This window comes from Nerophis lumbriciformis, linkage group LG02 (assembly GCF_033978685.3).
Source record: "Nerophis lumbriciformis linkage group LG02, RoL_Nlum_v2.1, whole genome shotgun sequence".
Lineage (NCBI taxonomy): Eukaryota > Metazoa > Chordata > Actinopteri > Syngnathiformes > Syngnathidae > Nerophis > Nerophis lumbriciformis.
The window spans coordinates 25,595,037-25,615,796 of NC_084549.2; the positions used below are offsets into that span (position 1 = coordinate 25,595,037).

General features: G+C 38.5%; 1 protein-coding gene across 1 annotated transcript in view; it reads left to right on the forward strand.

The window, feature by feature from the left end:
• The window catches only part of itga9 (integrin, alpha 9), a 127,769-nt gene that overhangs the window by 3,035 nt on the left and 103,974 nt on the right, over positions 1-20,760 (forward strand). The window contains exons 3-4 of the mRNA XM_061959430.1: positions 2,389-2,495; positions 12,296-12,419. Of these exons, the coding sequence (XP_061815414.1) occupies positions 2,389-2,495; positions 12,296-12,419 (231 nt within the window). The remainder of the gene's footprint in view (positions 1-2,388; positions 2,496-12,295; positions 12,420-20,760) is intronic.

Consider the following 20,760-nt stretch of genomic DNA (forward strand, 5'->3'; position numbering starts at 1 on the left):
TCTTAGACTAGTTTTTTTGTAGTGTGTCCTCAAAAACAGCAACATGCTTCTGACATGATCTTTGACTGGTGTTTTTGCAGAACGCCATTCAAAACAGCAGAGCGCTCCTGTCATATGAAGGATCTTGGATGTGTGTTTTCCATTTGGATCTCAAAAACAGCAAAAATACCCCTGACATAAAGAGAATCTTTTTTATAGTAGCAGCTTAACAACAGCAAAATTCGCACATGTCGAGGATCTTTGACTTGCTTTTTTGCCATAGGTCCTTAAAGATGACAGAGCGCTCCTGACATATAAAGGATCTTTGACGAGCATTTTTGCGGTGTGTTCTCAAAAACAGCAAAATGCTCCTGACATGTTGATGAACTTTGACTAATATTTCTGAAGAACGCCAATAAAAACAGCAGAGCGCTCATGTCATATGAAGGACCTTTGATGTGTGTTTTTCCGTTGGTTCCCAAAAACGCCAAAAATACCCCTGACGTAAAGAGAATCTTTGACTATTGTTTTTATAGTAGCACCTTAAAAACAGCAAAACACTCCTTACCTTTCGAGGATCTTTGACTAGCTTTTTTTCAGTAGGTCTTTAAAGACAACAGAGTGCTCCTGACATATAAAGGATCTTTGACTTGCTTTTGACATGTCATGGATATTTGACTAGTAATTTTGCAGTGTGTACACAAAAACAGCAAGAGGCTCCTGACATGTAAATGTTTTTTGACTAAAGCCATCAAAAACAGCAGAGCGCTCCTGACATAAAGAGAATCTTTGAATAGTGTTTATGCAGTAGATCCTCAATAATAGCTAAATGCTCCCGACAAGTAAAGCATTTCTGCTTAGCTTTTTTGCAGTAGGACCTTAAAGACAACAAAGCGCTTCTGACATGTACAAAATCTTTCACTCACATTTTTAGGTCCTCATAAACAGCAAAATGCTACTGACATGCAAACGATCTTTGACTAGCATTTTTAGGTCCTCACAAACAGCAAAAAGTTGCTGACGTGTAAGGGATCTTTGACTAGCATTTTTGCCGTGGGTTCTTAACGACAACAGGGCGCGCATAACATATAAAGGATCTTTGAATAGCATTTTTGCAGTAGGTCCTCAAAAACAGCGAAATTCTCCTGACATGTGGAGGATCTTTTACCAGTGTTTTTGCAGTAGGTCCTTAAAAACAACTGATCTGTCCTGACATGTAGAGCAGTGATTTTCAACCACTGTGCCGCGGCGTGAGATATTGTCTGGTGTGCCGTGGAAAACTATGCAACTTCACCCAATTGGTCCAAAAAATATTTTTTCCAAATCACTAATCAAAATAATGTGCCGTTGTCTAGTGCCTGTGCTGTGTAGAGCTTGGCAGGGTAATCTTATGATACTACATATCGGTAGGTGGCAGGAGGTAATTTATTGCTTTGTAGAAGTCGGAACGTGTCGAGGATGGTTTGTCGTGATCCTAATATGCAGAGCACAGCAGGAGACTCAGTAAAAAGGTATGTAACGCTTAAACCAAAAATTAACAAAAGGCAGGAAAAGGCACTGAAGCATAGGGATGGCTATTGTAAAACAAAAGTAAAACTGAACTGGCTACAAAGTCAACAAAAACAGAATGCTGGACGACAGCAAAAACTTACAGCGTGTGGAGCAAAGACGGCGTCCACAAAGTACATCCGTACATGACATGACAATCAACAATGTCCCCACAAAGAAGGATAGCGTACGAAAAACTTACATAGTCTTGATTGCGAAAACAAAGTAGGTCGGGCTATAGCACTCAAAGGAAGGCGTAAAGCTGCTACAGGAGAACACCAACAAAACAGGAAGGGTCACCAAAATAACAGCGCAAGACAGGAACTAAAGCACTACACACAGGAAACAACAACAAACTCAAAATAAGGCACGACAACCTGGTGGAGTTTCATTTTTTAACCTTTTCTGCTGGTGGTGTGCCTCCGTATTTTTTTTAATGAAAAAAATGTGCCTTGGCTCAAAAAAGGTTGAAAAACACTGATGTAGATGATCTTTGACTAGTGTTTTTGGAGTAGGCCCTTAAAAAAGCACAGCGCTTCTGACATATAAAGGATCTTTGCCAAGCATTTTTGTAATAGGTCCTTAAATAAAGCAGAGCGTGCCTGGCATTAAAGTATCTTTGACTAACCTTTTTGCAGTACAGCCTGTCCTTTAAACACAGCAAAGCACTCCTTGGACTTTACCTGAGCACATGTAAACATCCAATGTCGTGCTCTTTCAGCATCCTGCAGCTGTGCTCAAAGTGTTTGCCAAAACGACGAGCCAGGAGCACGTAGTTAGACAATAGCAGACACGTTTCTTTTCCCCTCAACCTTTGTCTTGACGCCGTGACGTCTACAAACTGCTCTCATTGTCCTTTAGGAAACAGGCCCCGAGAGTCTTGTGGGAAGACGTGCCAAGGGGACAGAGATGACGAGTGGATGGGAGTAAGCCTGGCCCGCCAGAACAGAGCCGACGGCAGAATACTGGTGAGTTGATGAATGACAACTGGGTCTGATTATAACAACATCATTGTTTCACAAATAGTACCATCATGTGTCTCAACATCACATCTGCCGCCTATAGTCGCTCATTGTATGCCTGGGGCGCCACTAGTTCTATTTTATTTATGTACTATATCATCAATTTATGACTTAAGTTCTTTTTTTTTTACACGGAGCAGAAGAAGGACTGTGGTCTTTAAGCACTAAAGCTGGAGCTGTGGATCATATGTGACAAGACCAAAAATATGGCCATTTGTTGTTTGAAGTGCCTTTTAGCAAGGCATTGAAACCCTTCAGTTAAAAAAAAAAATCAGATCTAGAATATACCTCAATTTATGAACTTCATTGGTTCTTGAACATGGTTCCCCATAAGAAACACTGTAAATATGAATAATGAGTTCCAGCCTTGACAAAAGTCCATATTTTAGTTAAGGTTCGTACACTTTGAAAACAATATAAAGTACTGTACAGTACTGTATATCAAACAAACATGACAAGGTGGTGATGATCCACTTTCTATTTAAAAAACAAGCTGATCGGTGCTGTATGTGCCGTTTTGCCAACACGCGCACTAGAGATGCGCGGATAGGCAATTATTTCATCCGCAACCGCATCAGAAAGTCGTCAACCATCCGCAATCCACCCGATCTAACATTTGATCAGAACCGCATCCGCCCGCACCCGCCCGTTGTTATATATCTAATATAGACGATGCAAGGCATTAGTGAGGTTATAAAGCTTTTGCCTGTTAAAGAAAGGAGACTGATCCAATGCAGCACAGACATTCGCGTGCCACGCTGTCACGACCCAGACGCACACCAGTGCGCAATCATATGGGAGCCGCGCTGAGCGCACCTCCAAGCGCGTCTCGCTGCCGGCGACGGCCGGGTATATGGGCCCGACGCTCCAGCGCCATCCATTTTCAGGGCTAGTTGATTCGGCAGGTGGGTTGTTACACACTCCTTAGCGGGTTCCAACTTCCATGGCCACCGTCCTAGCTGCTGTCTATATCAACCAGGGTGAGCCCCACCCCTTTCGTGAGCGCACTGCGCGCGGAGTGACCCCTGTTACGCGCCCCCGGCAACAGGGGTGGCGGGCAGGAAAGCTGCGCGGGCGGAGCGCGCGGAGTGACCCCTGTTCCGAGCTTCCGGCCACGGGGGTGGCGGGCAGGTAAGCTGCTTACCTGCTGCGCGTGACGCCGGCCGCGGCGAAGGCGGACGAGGCGGGGTGTCGGTGCAGTGGGCGCGGTGGTGACCCTGGACGTGCGTCGGGCCCTTCTCGCGGATCGCCTCAGCTACGGCTCCCGGTGGGGCCCTCTCGGGGGAAGGGGCCTCGGTCCCGGACCCCGGCGAGGCGTCCCTTCTCCGCTCCGTAAAAGTGTCCATCTCTTTTCTTTTTTTTTCTTCTGTTGTGGCATATGCAGCAGGTGCCTGCTCGTTTTCCGTATGTGGGTAACAACATTTAACTATGTATATATATTTCCGAATTGGTTTAACTGCCACCCGCCTGAATCTATTTAAAATCAAATTTTTTTTATTTCAATCACCCGACCCGCGGATAAAATCTAATTTTTTTTTATTTCATCCGCCCGATCCGCGGATAATCCGCGGACTCCGCGGTTGTGCCCGCAAACCGCGCATCTCTAATGCGCACACACATGGAAGCCACTATGGTGCCCTCCCAAACGATCAGGAATCCTTAACCATTTTGCTACAATAATAAACATTTATAAAAGTAAAGTCCACCCACATCGACAAGGAGCTGAATGAAAGGAGCAGACAGACAGAGGGAGAGAGAAAAATTAGGAGTAGTACCTGTCGTATCTTTTCCTCACTGTGCAATAAGTCTGCTCTGGCATATTTTACACAAAAGTCAGGTGTATTCACAATTAAAACTTGTTGTGTCAAAGCAATTTTTGACAGTTATACTTGCAAGCGCTATTAATGTACAGTACTTCTCGCAAATAGTCTTTTTTCTTTTCTTTTTTTTTAATCCACAAGGATTCCCTGTTTTTTTTGGGGGGGACTCATTTTGAGTTAGCAAAATGGACAAAACTAGTCAAAAGGGGAAAAAAAAAAAGGCAAACATTATGAATGATGTGCTGAAACGTGGCTGTGTCTTGTGCAAAAAGTGAGTGGAAGGCTTCGCCTCCGCTACAATGACACACCCTGGGTTTTTGTCACGGACACATAGTTCGCACACAGAGTCCTACATGGGCCATTTCAAAAGTTCGTAAATCAAAAATTTCGCAAATAGAGGGGTTTTTAAATCGAGGTTTTACTGTATACCATACAACCTGCATTATTGGTGCCATTGTTACATTCTCAATGGTCATACAAGTGTAACACAGTCCCAACCTAACCCAGCAGGCACAAGACTCAAACTTAACGTTGGAACAACATGCTTTTTGGCAACGTTTAATCAATGTTGGGTTCTGACATTGATTTGACCTTTGAATTTTGGTAATTTTCCAACACAAATACAACATTGAAACAACATCCTTTTTGGCAACTTTTGTTCAATGTCAGGTTGTGACATTGATTTGACCATTGAAATTTGGTAATTTCCCAACCAACAAAGTGGATCCAACGTTAGACACTAACGTTCAATTTACAAAATGCAACTATTTTGCAGTGCTGTTTCAAAGTCAGTTTTACAGGACATGTATGTATAATCAACGTTGTATCAACGTCTTGTGCCTGCTGGGAAGTGTGTCCAAAGTGCGAGTTAGTGCCATTTGCGGCCCTTTGATTGAGTTTTTTTGGCCCACAGCACATTGTAGAAATACAATCAAAAAAAAAAACAACAGTAAAAAAATAGGGCTATCAAATTAAACAAGTTAACTCATGTGATTAATCACAAAAAATAGCACAGTAACAATGTCTCAACGCAGATTAATCACACAATTTATTTGGATCTCACATGCTACTTTACTTTAACCGCGGATAGTTACCTGAAAGGTTGTGTGAGTTGTTATAGGGCAATGATCAGGTCAATGCATACGCAAGTGCAAAGATGACTCACTAACTGGTGTAAACATGAAAAAAAAATGTTTGTGTATGCTGACAATTAAATTGAATTTGTGTCAACATATTGGGGTATTTTTTTAAAGTAATTTGAATTATGCAAGAAAGTAATTTACTGTGATTAATCATGATTAGTCACAATTCAAAAGTTTGATTAATCTGATTTAAAATATTAATCTTTGGACAGCAGTAGTAAAAATCCAAGAAAAAATGAGAAAAAGCTGAAATTTTTATACTAATAACTAAGGCTGCAGCTAACGATTATTTTTCTATCGATTAATCTATAGATTATTTTTTCGATTAATCGGTTAATCTATAGATTATTTTCTCGATTAATCTATAGATTATTTTTCCTATTACCGATTATTTTTTTATTTAAAATGAAGATGAAAAAATAAATGTAGGCCAGTTTTTTCAAAAGGCATGACTTTTATTTACAAAAAAAAAAAGTATGGCCACTCAGTCAACATTGACAACAACATGACAAAATATTCTGTAACAATGGGCGGTATAGCTCGGTTGGTAGAGTGGCCGTGTCAGCAACTTGAGGGTTGCAGGTTCGATCCCCGCTTCCGCCATCCTAGTCACTGCCGTTGTGTCCTTGGGCAAGACACTTTACCCACCTGCTCCCAGTGCCACCCACACTGGTTTAAATGTAACTTAGATATTGGGTTTCACTATGTAAAGCGCTTTGAGTCACTAGAGAAAAGCGCTATATAAATATAATTCACTAAAATGTAAACATTTAAATCTTTTAACATTTAACACAATTAAAAGTAGCTTATTTGCTTTTTAATGTGCAAATATAAAAGTAAACATCCAGTGCAAATCTTAATATTCTGCAATAGTATAAGCATTTCTAAAGTAAAAGTATTGCTTATTTTGCTTTAAAATGTGCAAAAATAAAGATAAACATCCAATACAAAAAAGTGCAAAACGAAATATTCTGTAACAGTGTAAACATTTCAACAAAAGTAAAAGTATTGCTTATTTTGCTTAATAACACAACAATGATAGTATGATTAAAGTGAAAGTTAATTGTTCGTTTGTACATAGTATATGTAACTGTTAATGTTGTAAAAGGTATTTGCACAACTAATTAACGTTAGCGTTAAAGAGGAGCGCGTCTTTGTAAACACTGAACAGGCACGCCAAACGCGCCTCTCAGAGCGAAACGGTGCTTTAGTTTATGAATTTACAACGCAGATACAAATGACACATTCATGTTTTTGTGTAATGATGACAACGTATACTCACGCGGACGATTGACTAGTTGATGGTGATGGCAAGAACACTGTCGGGTGTTTTCTTTTCAAATGTTCCTTCATAGCCGTTGTGCTGCTATGATAGGCCATTTCCGCTCGACACAGTGTGCATACAACAACTGTCAAGTGTTTTGCTTTTTTCGCTGTGCTTATCCCACACTTGAAGGGATGTATCAATGCTGAATGTGGCTTCTGGATTTCACTCAAAAGACCAGACCGTAGTTACGTTTTCCTTTTATTTTCCTTTAGTTTGCAACAGTTTTTCCAACGAAGAAACAGCTTCTTTTTTCTTCTTTAGTCTTTTTAGCAGTCTTTAGCAGTGTTAGACTTTAGTTTCTTTAGCTGTCATTGGCTGTCTTTAGTAGCCTTTAGTAGCCTTTAGCAGGTGAAAAACCTTTAAGGACAAAACACCACAAGATTAACATGCTGTAAAAAATCAATCAATTATCAATCCCATAATTTACAATTATTAATTAGGCTATCAAACTCTTAACCATTAAACAAGTGCAAGAAAATGGACACATCTTTTCCCTTTAAGTTAAAACAGATTTTAAATAAATTGTCTCAACATAAATGCACCAAGATACATATAAAATACAATTAAACCCAGAAACACAATAGATAAATGCAACAGAAAACCCAATATGCAAATACATAAATACCTAACCAATTAACCACCCATTTAGATACATATTTAAAATCCATATTCAATATAAATATATTATTAATTTAGCAGTGAAACCTCACCAGCAGCCAATGATCTAACACACTTAAATCCAACACTTTAAGTTGAGCGACTTCACCCTCCTGATGAAGCAAACTGCTCCAACATTTATCAAACTAAGCAAAGAATATCAACACTAAACAACAGTTACATAACACACTGTGTGTATTTAGCCTCCAGACTAAGCACGCTACATGCACACAAACCCCCCCACCCCCCCAATCTCACCAGCGCAACAGGTGCGCCACACCCACAAAGACAAATATTAAATCTTACATACTTTTGGCACAACTCTTGGTTATCTGTAATGACCTAAACCTTTTTCCACTCTGCGCTGGCGTCTTTTGTACTCCTTGATTTGACAAAGCTGTCTAATTACTGGGCTCGCGCACCAGCAGATGAGACAGGAGCGCGCCGCGTTATACCTGCGCGTGAACGTAAACTGATCGGCTCTGATTTTATAAGCCGACTGGCCGAAATAATGCCGAATTATATACATTTCCTGGGGTTGCCTAGGTGAATAGGGAGGCGGATGTGCTCTAAGATAAAATATAATTTTATTAAGTGGGGTTTGGCTGGTTGCTAAACAGCCACGGTTGCGAGCTCGCGCGTCAGCTGACGAGACAGCTGTTCGCCGCTACAACATTATTAGGCCGTTTGCGTTTATTGAAATACTCCCACACTTTTGACGACTTTTGGCGTGCTTTTTTTCCCTCGCTCGCACCGCTCGCATCATCTGCTTTGCGCTCCGCCATGACGGCAGTGTGACGTAAAAATGCGACGCTTCGACGCATAAAAACAGCATCGACGTATTTACGTAACCGATGACGTCGACTACGTCGACGCGTCGTTTCAGCATTACTAATAACTAATGATACTACGCTTTGGCACCTACAAAAACAAAACTGACACAATGTTTTGTCTTTAAATATCTGCTTGTAGCTTTTTATTTTTTCATTAATACAAAATAAAAATAAAAATAAAAATAAAAACCAAAATATATATCAAAATGTCCCTGTATACTTTGACTTTTCACAATGCGGCCCTTGATGGAAAAAGTTTGGACACCAGTGACCTAAACGATAAACAAAGGTGTGATACACTGTGTCATTCTTATTTAACATACAAAGAAGTGAACCATTGCAGTAAAAACAAAAAAACAATAGTTTTAACTTGACTGACAATTTACATGATATGAAACACTTTTCTAACAGTGTGCAAATAGAAAAAAATGACACAACTTAATGCATATATTGTTATATACAATATAGGTACAGTAAGCAGGTATATTTAGTGTCCCTTTATGACCCACTAAGCACCTCTTACACTATAAGAGAACCAAAGCAAGTCTCAAAATCCTCTTGAGTCACTAAGATTTACAGTAAACACTCTTTAGCTTCCGACTGCCTTCCTCTTCCGTGAGGAAACATGACAGGAATCTATTTTTGAAGATGCCAAAGTTCATTTAGGGACCTGTTGACCCTGTATGATGTGTTTTATACACACTTGTGTGAATCTATCCGCCCTACTTTCCTACTCATCCTGGCTGTCAGGAATGTAAATGAGAACTTACATAACCTTTGGCTGCAACATGTTGTGCAATCTTCAAAAGTGTAGAATAAAAAAGGTGCTGACTTTTCATAGCCCACGTGTTGCTGGTCTGCTTTTTTTTTTTTAATACTGTTATTTTTTTGTCATCATCGAAACAAGCTCACGTTACAGCGCCACAGGGGGGAAGAGAAGCGGCTGCTTAGCAGATGTTTTTTTTCTGAGGTTCTGCTCTCACTCAGCAAGAGCATCACAATAGCACTACCGATATTATTGTCTTTTTTTCGAAGCTTCAGGTCATTTTATTACTAGCTATTGTATGTTGAGTGTTCGCTAAGTAGGTCTTTTCTAACACTAGCTCATGGTCTGTGTGTGCGTGCACACACACACGCTCACACACACACACACGCACACACACACACACACACACACACACACACACACACACACACACACACACACACACACACACACACACACATACTGGCATCGAGGGTTTACACTCAATTTGACCGCCTGTTTCAGTCTGATGAGTTTGGGGTTGAACTAAAGGCTCCAGAAAAAGCTGTTGCTCCCTTCATTGCGCGCCAAATCTACTAAAGTTGTATCTTATCCAAAATCTAATGAGATCCAATACAAGCAAAATTATGCCAGGATAATAATGTCAGAGTGGAACAACATGTTTCTTATTGTGGTGGTAATTTGCAATTATATATATAAAAAAATAATAAAAAAATAAAAATTATATATATATATATATATATATATATATATATATATATATATATATATACTGTATATATGCATTATAAAGGCATTGTTTTTTATACATTTTTTGTATTGTTCTCGTGAGATTCTGTACCTAATGAATTGGCAATTTAACGTAGTAATGTAATGTGTCAAAATACTGTAAAATATTGAACAATGCAACAACCATTTTGTTGTATTTGTAAAACTGTGATTTCAAAAAATTATGCCACTATTATTATTTTATTATATTATATTTTAGTAGTTGCAAAATGATGGTGCCATTATTTTTAATTTGATTTGACTTTAGTAGTTGCCAAAATATAGTCTTATTATTTCTTATTTAATTCAATTTCTTTTTAGTAGTTTCTAAATTATAGTACCATTATTTTAGATTTAATTTCATTACTATTTTAGTTTGCATTGTATTTGATTACAATTTTACTGTTGGCCCTGTGATGAGGTGGCGACTTGTCCAGGGTGTACCCCGCCTACCGCCCGAATGCAGCTGAGATAGGCTCCAGCGACCCCAAAAAGGGACAAGCGGTAGAAAATGGATAGATGAATAGAATATTGATTATTATTGCATCCAGGCAGCAAACTGGTGTTTATTTTTAAAAGCATCGTTACAAATTGTCTGTGGTAAACCATAAAGACTTTGTATGACGCTAGTTCGATATTTTCACATTGAACAGCTTGCTTTTATTCAACAAAAAGTAAACCATTCCTTCTGTCCAACTGGTACAATTACAGCAAGGGGTCCAAACTTTCTGAGGGCGGGGGCCGCATTGGTCTTAAAAAATGTTGCTGGGGGCCGAAATATATATATATATATATATATATATATATATATATATATATATATATATATATATATATATACATATATATATATATATATATACCGTATATATATATATATATATATATATATATATATATATATATATATATATATATAATTTAAAAAATGTTGCTGGGGGCCGAAATATATATATATATATATATGTATGTATGTATGTATGTATGTATGTATGTATGTATGTATGTATGTATGTATGTATGTACTGTATATATATATATATATATATATATATATATAAATATGTGTGTATATATGTATATATATATATATATATATCATGTGTATATATATATATACATATATATATATGCATATATACATGTATATATGTATACATAAATATACATACATATGTATACATGAATATACATACAGTATATATATGTACATATCCATCCATCCCTTTTCTACCGCTTGTCCCTTTTGGGGTTGCGGTATATACATATATATATATATATATATATATATATATATATGAGTCCATATTATTGTAATGGTTATTAAGAGTTTGTGAAAGTTCAACTCCTACCTTGTTTACTTCTGTGGCAACCTCCTTAAAGTTTGTTAATCAATCAGAAATATCAAGCAGCTAAAATGCGCCAAACATGGATAAGCGTGGAGAGAGCGGTTTGATTTTTCCCATCATCCCTTGCAATAGATTTAAATGGGTGTCATTTTGATTTTTTTATGTTGTTTGGACGTTTTTTAATGAGCAGGTTGTGTTATGTGTGACCATGTTTGTAGAATTTTTGTACTGGTTGATTTTTTTTTCTGCACCGTGACTAGGGGAGGTTGTTTGGATTGGGTCATACAAGTTAATGCTCTGCTTTATTGTCTTTAAAGTACTGTTAATGGCAGAGGTACTTTCGTTTGGCACAGGATGTTGACAGGATTGCAGCATTCAGACCACTGGATATGTCCATATATATGATACAGATACATCGTTCCTAGTCAATTTGTGTATTAAACTCGTGCCCTCTCGCGGGCCAAATTGAAGACGCCCTAGTTTGGACACCCGTGAATTACAGTATTTCAATAAGGAGGCTTGCCAAGGAAGCAACCTTTTAACATATCTATTGTATTAACAGTAATTGTTGGGTTTCTAGTATTTTTGATATTTCATATTACAGTGGGCCTCTGGTGATATCTGACTGAAGAAATGAACTGCACACAACTCTGAACAGCAAAGTTAGCACAAATGCTTGCGCTAACCCATTGTGAAAGGTGTCCTGACTGGTCCACCAATGTACTGCTACTATGACTTACTGAAACTAGTTTTCTGGGGTTACTATTTGATGTCCTTGTTACACTCCAGCGTATAAACCAAAGGATTTAAACGTTTTCATTCAAGGTCATATTGTTACACACAGTTGCTTTAGTATGTGTTTTTTAAAATGGACCCAAATCTGCTCACAGCGCCGTCGGGGCTGCATTTGAGACATGCGCCCTGCGGAGTGTAGCCGGCAGCTCATTGAAGATGGTTCCACATCCACTGAGACGCTCTGACTCCAGCCCAGCGAGAGAGCAGTCTTGAACAAATACAGTGCAGCTGAGGTCAATCTGGATGCTGTGCACGGACTGACAGAAAGTTGTTCTTTTATTTCCTGCAGGCGTGTGCCCATCGCTGGAAAAACGTCTACTACGACTCGGAGCATATCCTGCCGCATGGGTACTGCTCCATCATTCAGCCCAATCTCCAGGGCAGGACGCGGCCCCTCATTCCTTGTTATGAAGGTACAGTGGAACCTTTGAGCCCTTATATGGTCGCGGTACCTCCCACTCTTATTATTTGCTACACTATGTTGTCATCCCTTAGCAGAGAGAACCTAACATTGCGTCATAATGCTACACATTAAAAGCATAAGCCAGGGGAGTCAAACTAATTTTAGCTCAGGGGTCGCATGGAGGAATATCTATTCCCACATGGGCCAGACTGGTAAAATCATGGCATAATAACTTTAAAGTAAAGAGAACTTCAGATTGTTTTCTGTGTTTTACCCTGTTTACAAAAAATAGAACAGGCACATTCTGAAAATCTACATATTACAAATAATCCACTAGACAAAACATTTGAAAATTCTGAGGAAAAAATTGGTGCATTTTCAAAAAAAACTTTGTTTCAGTGTGTTTAGAAAACCATTAAACTTTAAGCACTTCTTGTTTAGCATTCTCATGTTGGCAGTTCAGCATTTATGACATGTTTGGAAAAGCAACCAAGTGTTTTCTCAAACCACCACATTGATGACATCCGCAACTGCCACAACAGATTAATTTATCATCATCCAAATATTTGAATTATAATATAAACAAAACAATTATCAACATGACACCATAGCCGAAATCAAGGTAACATAACTACAAACTTAATCAATGGGAACATCATAGATTTAAGCATGAAAAAAAAATAGAACAATCAACAAATGTAGAAACACACATTTTTACAATGGAGTTCAGGGTGCACATTGCGCCATCAACCAATTGCGAGCGCTGCACAGAACTCTAAGTGCTTCAAGGATGATGGTCATTTTGACTTAAGTCTTTGCATCTTACTGTTTTGTTATTTCATCCATTCAGTGGATAATTTACAATGAAAGAAGGTATTGTGCGTCGATACTGCAGTAGTCTGCCGCCATCTGCTGCCAGCCAAAACAGAAGCAGCTGATTCTTTGCACCTGCGCTAAATGGAGTAGTGGAAGCCAATCCAGAGGGCACGTTATCTTAAAACGGTATCATGTGTAATGTGGGTTACACTTGAATTGCTATTGTGACATCCAGTGGACACATTTAGAACAGCAGTTTATTTCATTAAAATTGCAGTTCACTTTTATACTTATCAAACTCGTCATGCGGGCCAGATTAGACCTATTCGCGGGACTGATACGGCCCATGGGCCGTACGTTTGACACTCCAGGCGTAAGCAATGGGAGCTAAATATTATATTGTGTAAATAGTAGATTGTTGTCATGTGAGTCGTGTGTATGGAGCCATCCTGTAACCACACGTCTTTTTCTGGGCCTCTGAAAACAAGTAGCTTGAAGTGTGATCTCCCCTTCTTATGTCCAAAATAAGTACGCCTAAAAAGTGTCGGTTTGGCCAGCTCGGAGATTCGCCCACTATTCTAAAAAGATAAACACATGATTTGAAGGCCCATCTGAGCTTCTTGCTTTTACTTTTGATACCACTGGCTTTATTTGCCTTTTAAATGGAGCCACGTTTGCAAGGAGCATGCGTGTGTGTATTTGTGATGAGCAGCACCACTGAGTATGTGTGTTACACCCATGTCAAATGTGCCAAACAGCTTATTGTGCTGTTGCTATTGACTCTTGTTTGGTGTTCTTTGTTGATTGAAGTCAGGGTCAATGTCACATACCACCTCCTGGTGCTGGTCACACACTGCTGTGGGACGGCATTCCACTCCCCAACCAAGTGTCCTCATTTTTTTGTGTTGGTCACTCACAAGTTCAGTTGGGTTGAGGCCAGGGCTCTGTTAATCCTATTTCCAAAATCACTTCTTTTCACACCACTCTGTGGGGCGAGCGTTGGTCCATTGAGGAGAGATGGGGTTGCTGAATCTCAACCTGATATTTCTCTGCCTTGCTTCAATGAGGACAAGCCTCACGTGTGCAGTGATGGAGATACCAGCCCCACACCATCACGATATATCATGCATCCTCTATCACGAGTGTGTCAAACTCAAGGCCCGGGGGCCAGATCTGGCTTACCACATCGTTTTATGTGGCCTGCGAAAGGGAATGTACGTTAATAAAAAAAACCATTGTGTTTCTTACTAAACATATTCGTTCTTTCAAATTTGAAGGAGAAATTGCATACAATTTCATGTCTTTTAAATGTCAGAATTATCTGACCATGCAAAGAAATATGGTGGTTACAAACGCGTGTCCAAAGTGTGGCTTGCAGCAAATTTTGGGATTAAAAAATACTAGTAAGAATGTTAAAAAAAAAAAAAAAAAAAAAAAAAAAAATGCAAACATTTGAAAAAGCTGACAATTTCATACGAAGGCGAGTCTTGTTGGCTGGTCTGCTTGTCACAATGTTGCCAAAATAATGTTAGCAGAGACAATTTTACAGCATGACTTTTTTGTTTGTACACTGTCGAACGGGGGTGTCCTAACTTTTTCCACCAAGTGTCGCATACTGAAAAATATGTCGAGGCCATTTTGAAATTGTTTTATCCATCCATCCATTGTCTACCGCTTGTCCCTTTGTTTTATATTATATAAAAAAAAGATAAAAACTGACATATATATTTTAAAGACAAAAGCTGGGGTCAGCTTTGTGTTTTACTATTTGTTACTAGTATCAAAACGTCAGCTTTGTCTCATTACGTTACGTCTTTTTGCTCTTTTTTTTGTACAATTTTTCTGTTGGTTTTTTTTACCTCTGTAATAATTAATAATTGTAAAAGCTGACACTAAGTTGGTCATTAAATGTAAAAATAATGTAACATTTATTTTTACAGTACAAAGATATATCTAAAATGGCCCGTGAATACTTTGACTTTAAAATATGCGGCCCTAGGTGAAAAATGTTGGACACCCCTATCTTAATTACATTCCAAATATTTTTTGTTACAATAAAATGCTTGTCCCCCTGACTTATGATTTCAAAAGCAAATATCTTATCTAGAGATGTCCGATAATGGCTTTTTGCCGATATCCGATATTCCGATATTGTCCAACTCTTTAATTATCGATACTGATATCAACCGATACCGATATCAGCAGATGTATGCAGTCGTGGAAATAACACATTATTATGCCTAATTTGGACAACCAGGTGTGGTGAAGATAAGGTACTTTTTAAAAAAATTAATAAAATAAGATAAATAAATTAAAAACATTTTCTTGAATAAAAAAGAAAGTAAAACAATATAAAAACAGTTACATAGAAACTAGTAATTAATGAAAATTAGTAAAATTAACTGTTAAAGGTTAGTACTATTAGTGGACCAGCAGCACGCACAATCATGTGTGCTTACGGACTGTGTCCCTGCAGACTGTATTGATATATATTGATATATAATGTAGGAACCAGAATATTAATAACAGAAAGAAACAACCCTTTTGTGTGAATTAGTGTGAATGAGTGTAAATGGGGGAGGGAGGTTTTTTGGGTTGGTGCGCTAATTGTAAGTGTATCTTGTGTATTTTATGTTGATTTAATAAAACAAAACGATACCGATAATTAAAAAAACGATACCGATAATTTCCATTATTACATTTTAACGCATTTACATCCCTAATCTTATCCATCAATTTGTACATAAAAAATATGAATAATCACATGCATAAGGATGTGTGTTATAATATCATGAAGAGATTGTACATTTAAACGCATACATATTCACTGTAATAGGCGGCCCCTGCAGAGCAGCCATAACTACGATGTGGCCTTTAATGAAAAAGAGTTTGCCACCCCTACTCTGTTATACACAGTAGGGCCTTAAACCTCTTGGGAATTCACCACACCTGCAAAGGTTGTCACTAGAATCCTCTTCTCTCTACTATGATGACATCATCATGACACAGCTGCTGGAATTGCGCTCCTCCACCCTCCACTTGGGGGTGCCCAATTATCACCTTGTCTTCTTGAAGGTGTGTTTGGGCTCTTTATCGTGTTATACAAGTGCCATGCGCCCCATTTCCGTCAAACGTATCCCACAATACATGCTGCAGTTTGTTTTTTTCAATGAACCGCAGCCCCCCAGTGCACTCATGCAGCCACACTTCATGACACTACCGCCACCATGCTTGGCTGTGGGCAAGACACAATTATCTTGCTACTAACTTATGTTTCCAACTGTTTAGACCAGGGGTGTCAAACTCCTTTTAATTGAGGGCCACATCGCAGTTATGGCCGCTGCCAGAGGGCGGCTTGTAACAGCAAATATAAATTAATATAAATGTACAATGATATCCTATCATATTTTCCGGTCTATAAGCCGTACCGGTATAAAAACTGCACCCACTAATATTTAGAAGAAAAAAAGACCTCTTCATATATTAGCCGCAGATATACAGGTAAAAGCCAGTAAATTAGAATATTTTGAAAAACTTGATTTATTTCAGTAATTGCATTCAAAAGGTGTAACTTGTACATTATATTTATTCATTGCACACAGACTGATGCATTCAAATGTTTATTTCATTTAATTTTGATGATTTGAAGTGGCAACAAATGAAAATCCAAAATTCCGTGTGTCACAAAATTAGAATATTACTTAAGGCTAATACAAAAAAGGGATTTTTAGAAATGTTGGCCAACTGAAAAGTATGAAAATGAAAAATATGAGCATGTACAATACTCAATACTTGGTTGGAGCTCCTTTTGCCTCAATTACTGCGTTAATGCGGCGTGGCATGGAGTCGATGAGTTTCTGGCACTGCTCAGGTGTTATGAGAACCCAGGTTGCTCTGATAGTGGCCTTCAACTCTTCTGCGTTTTTGGGTCTGGCATTCTGCATCTTCCTTTTCACAATACCCCACAGATTTTCTATGGGGCTAAGGTCAGGGGAGTTAGCGGGCCAATTTAGAACAGAAATACCATGGTCCGTAAACCAGGCACGGGTAGATTTTGCGCTGTGTGCAGGCGCCAAGTCCTGTTGGAACTTGAAATCTCCATCTCCATAGAGCAGGTCAGCAGCAGGAAGCATGAAGTGCTCTAAAACTTGCTGGTAGACGGCTGCGTTGACCCTGGATCTCAGGAAACAGAGTGGACCGACACCAGCAGATGACATGGCACCCCAAACCATCACTGATGGTGGAAACTTTACACTAGACTTCAGGCAACGTGGATCCTGTGCCTCTCCTGTCTTCCTCCAGACTCTGGGACCTCGATTTCCAAAGGAAATGCAAAATTTGCATGGTTGGGTGATGGTTTGGGGTGCCATGTCATCTGCTGGTGTCGGTCCACTCTGTTTCCTGAGATCCAGGGTCAACGCAGCCGTCTACCAGCAAGTTTTAGAGCACTTCATGCTTCCTGCTGCTGACCTGCTCTATGGAGATGGAGATTTCAAGTTCCAACAGGACTTGGCGCCTGCACACAGCGCAAAATCTACCCGTGCCTGGTTTACGGACCATGGTATTTCTGTTCTAAATTGGCCCGCCAACTCCCCTGACCTTAGCCCCATAGAAAATCTGTGGGGTATTGTGAAAAGGAAGATGCAGAATGCCAGACCCAAAAACGCAGAAGAGTTGAAGGCCACTATCAGAGCAACCTGGGCTCTCATAACACCTGAGCAGTGCCAGAAACTCATCGACTCCATGCCACGCCGCATTAACGCAGTAATTGAGGCAAAAGGAGCTCCAACCAAGTATTGAGTATTGTACATGCTCATATTTTTCATTTTCATACTTTTCAGTTGGCCAACATTTCTAAAAATCCCTTTTTTGTATTAGCCTTAAGTAATATTCTAATTTTGTGACACACGGAATTTTGGATTTTCATTTGTTGCCACTTCAAATCATCAAAATTAAATGAAATAAACATTTGAATGCATCAGTCTGTGTGCAATGAATAAATATAATGTACAAGTTACACCTTTTGAATGCAATTACTGAAATAAATCAAGTTTTTCAAAATATTCTAATTTTGGCTTTTACCTGTATATCACTATATGTTGTGAAATGAGATCTTTACAAAGAAATATTTTGTAGATGTTTATTTACATACCTTAATTGAGCCCAAACTGTGCCTGTAACACGGCAGTAAAACGGCTGATAAAAAACAAAACAGAATTGTCATTGATGTTTTTATTTAGTCTTTATAAGATGGATACGATGTTCTCCTCGTTTTAACAAGGTTCAAGATGTTTATCAGGATTCCTTTTCTTTGTACCAAACACTTTGAGTCTGAACAGTTTCTTAAAGCAAATCATTTTAGTGCATTGTTTGATTTCTTTGCTTAATCCATTCCATAATTTAGCCGTTAGCAAAGAAAAATCCAAAGCAGTGCACGGGATTTTTCTGTCAAAATTGAAAGAACAAATACATATAATAAAAAAGATGGCACACTTTTTCGATGCACATTATCTCCAGGTTGGGTTGGTGGGCCACGTTAAATGATGTGGCGGGCCGGATGTGACCTTGAGTTTGTGTGATTTAGACAATAATGGCTGTGTTGACTCATTTTCAGAGGGCAGTATATACATATACTGCTATACAAGCTGTACAATGACTACTCTAAAGTATATCCAGTTTTTATTTCTATATTATAGTGCGTATGTAGAAGATATGGGACACGGGTGTCAAACTCAAGGCCCACAGGGCCCACATCTGGTCCGCAACACCGTTTTACAGAGTAAAAGTGCGACAATAAGGCATTTTAGCATGTTTGCTCAATATCATTTGATGCAAAAAGCTTTTTTTTTTTGTCATTGAAACCCTTTTATTACTACAATGGCTGAACTTTAATATCTTATCACCTTGAATTCTGATTGCAAAGCAATTTTTCCATCAGTTTGTTGGCATGTCATATGATAATAATCAAAAAAAGGGGCAGTTATGTAATAATATTGTGCAGCAATAATACATTTCTATGTTCCGCAGTTACAAGTGGCCCCTTGGGAGCAGCCGTAAATGCAATGTGGCCCATGATGAGAATAAGTTTCACGTCCCTCAATAGTATAATCAAATGAAATGTGAGGAATTTACTTGAGTCATTGGTTATCAAATTCAACGGTCTCAAACTCCGGCCTTCTGGGGCACTCAGGCCCATATTTTGTGGCCCTCTACTAACCTGCATAGTTTAGCATAATTGCGGTCCATATGATAGTAATCTTGAATCCCACTAGAGCAGGGGTGTCAAACATATTTTAGATGGGGGGCCACATGGAGAAAAATCTACTCCCAAGTGGGCCGGACTGGTAAAATCACGGCACGATAACTTAAAAATAAAGACAACTTCAGATTGTTTTCTTTGTTTAAAAATAGGACAAGCACATTCTAAAATTGTACAAATCATAATTTTGTTGGGTTTTTTTTTACACTTACACGTTGCGTTTAATTTATTTGTCGTTATTTATATTTTCTGAATAAATTATCAGTCAACTCATTGGTGTTAATTTTCATTCAAGATAAAAAAAAATATCAAAATCAAATTACAGGATGTTATTTATGTAGTTTGATCATTTTCCTTGACTGATGTACTAATATCATATGGTTTATTTTGTACATATGTAGCATCATCTACAAAGATGCAAAGAATTGCTATTGCGACATCCAGTGGACACATTTAGAACAGCTGTTTCTTTCATTCAAAAATTTCAGGTTAATTTTTATACTTGGCAAACTCATCCCGCGGGCCGGATAAAGCCTGTTCACGGGCCTGATCCAGACCACGGGCCGTACGTTTGACACCCCTGCACCAGAGAATAGCTACAATAATGGTGCAAACACAACAATGACAGCACAGCAAACATATCCCAGCAGGCACAAGACATTGATACAATGTTGATGATTATACATACATGTCCTTTAAAAATGACTTTGAAACAACGTTGCCAAATAGATGTATTTATAAATTGAGACAACGTTGATGTCCAACGTTGGATTCACTTTTTTTGTTTGAGAAATGACCAAATTTCAATGGACAGATCAACATCACAACCTGACATTGAATAAACGTCGTCAAAAGGTATGTTGTTTTAACGTTGTATTTGTGTTGCAGAACTTTGGTTGGGAAATGACCAAAATTCAATTGTCAAATCAACGTCAGAACCCAGCATTGATTAAACGTTGTCAAAAAGCATGTTGTGTCAACGTTATGTTTGATTTACCTAATTTCAGGACCTAATTCAACAAGTTCTCAACGTTGTTTTAATGTCTTGTGCCTGCTGGGATTGGGCAACACAAAAATAAACTTCCTGTAAGCAAGCTGAAGTGTCTATAGCAGGGGTGCCCACACTTTTTCTGCAGGCGAGCTACTTTTCAATTGACCAAGTCGAGAGGATCTACCTCTTTCATATATATAGTTTATTTGTATTTATTTATGAAAGAGACATTTTTGTTAACAAGTTAAAGGTGTTTATTGGTAATACAAGCATGTTTAAAACATA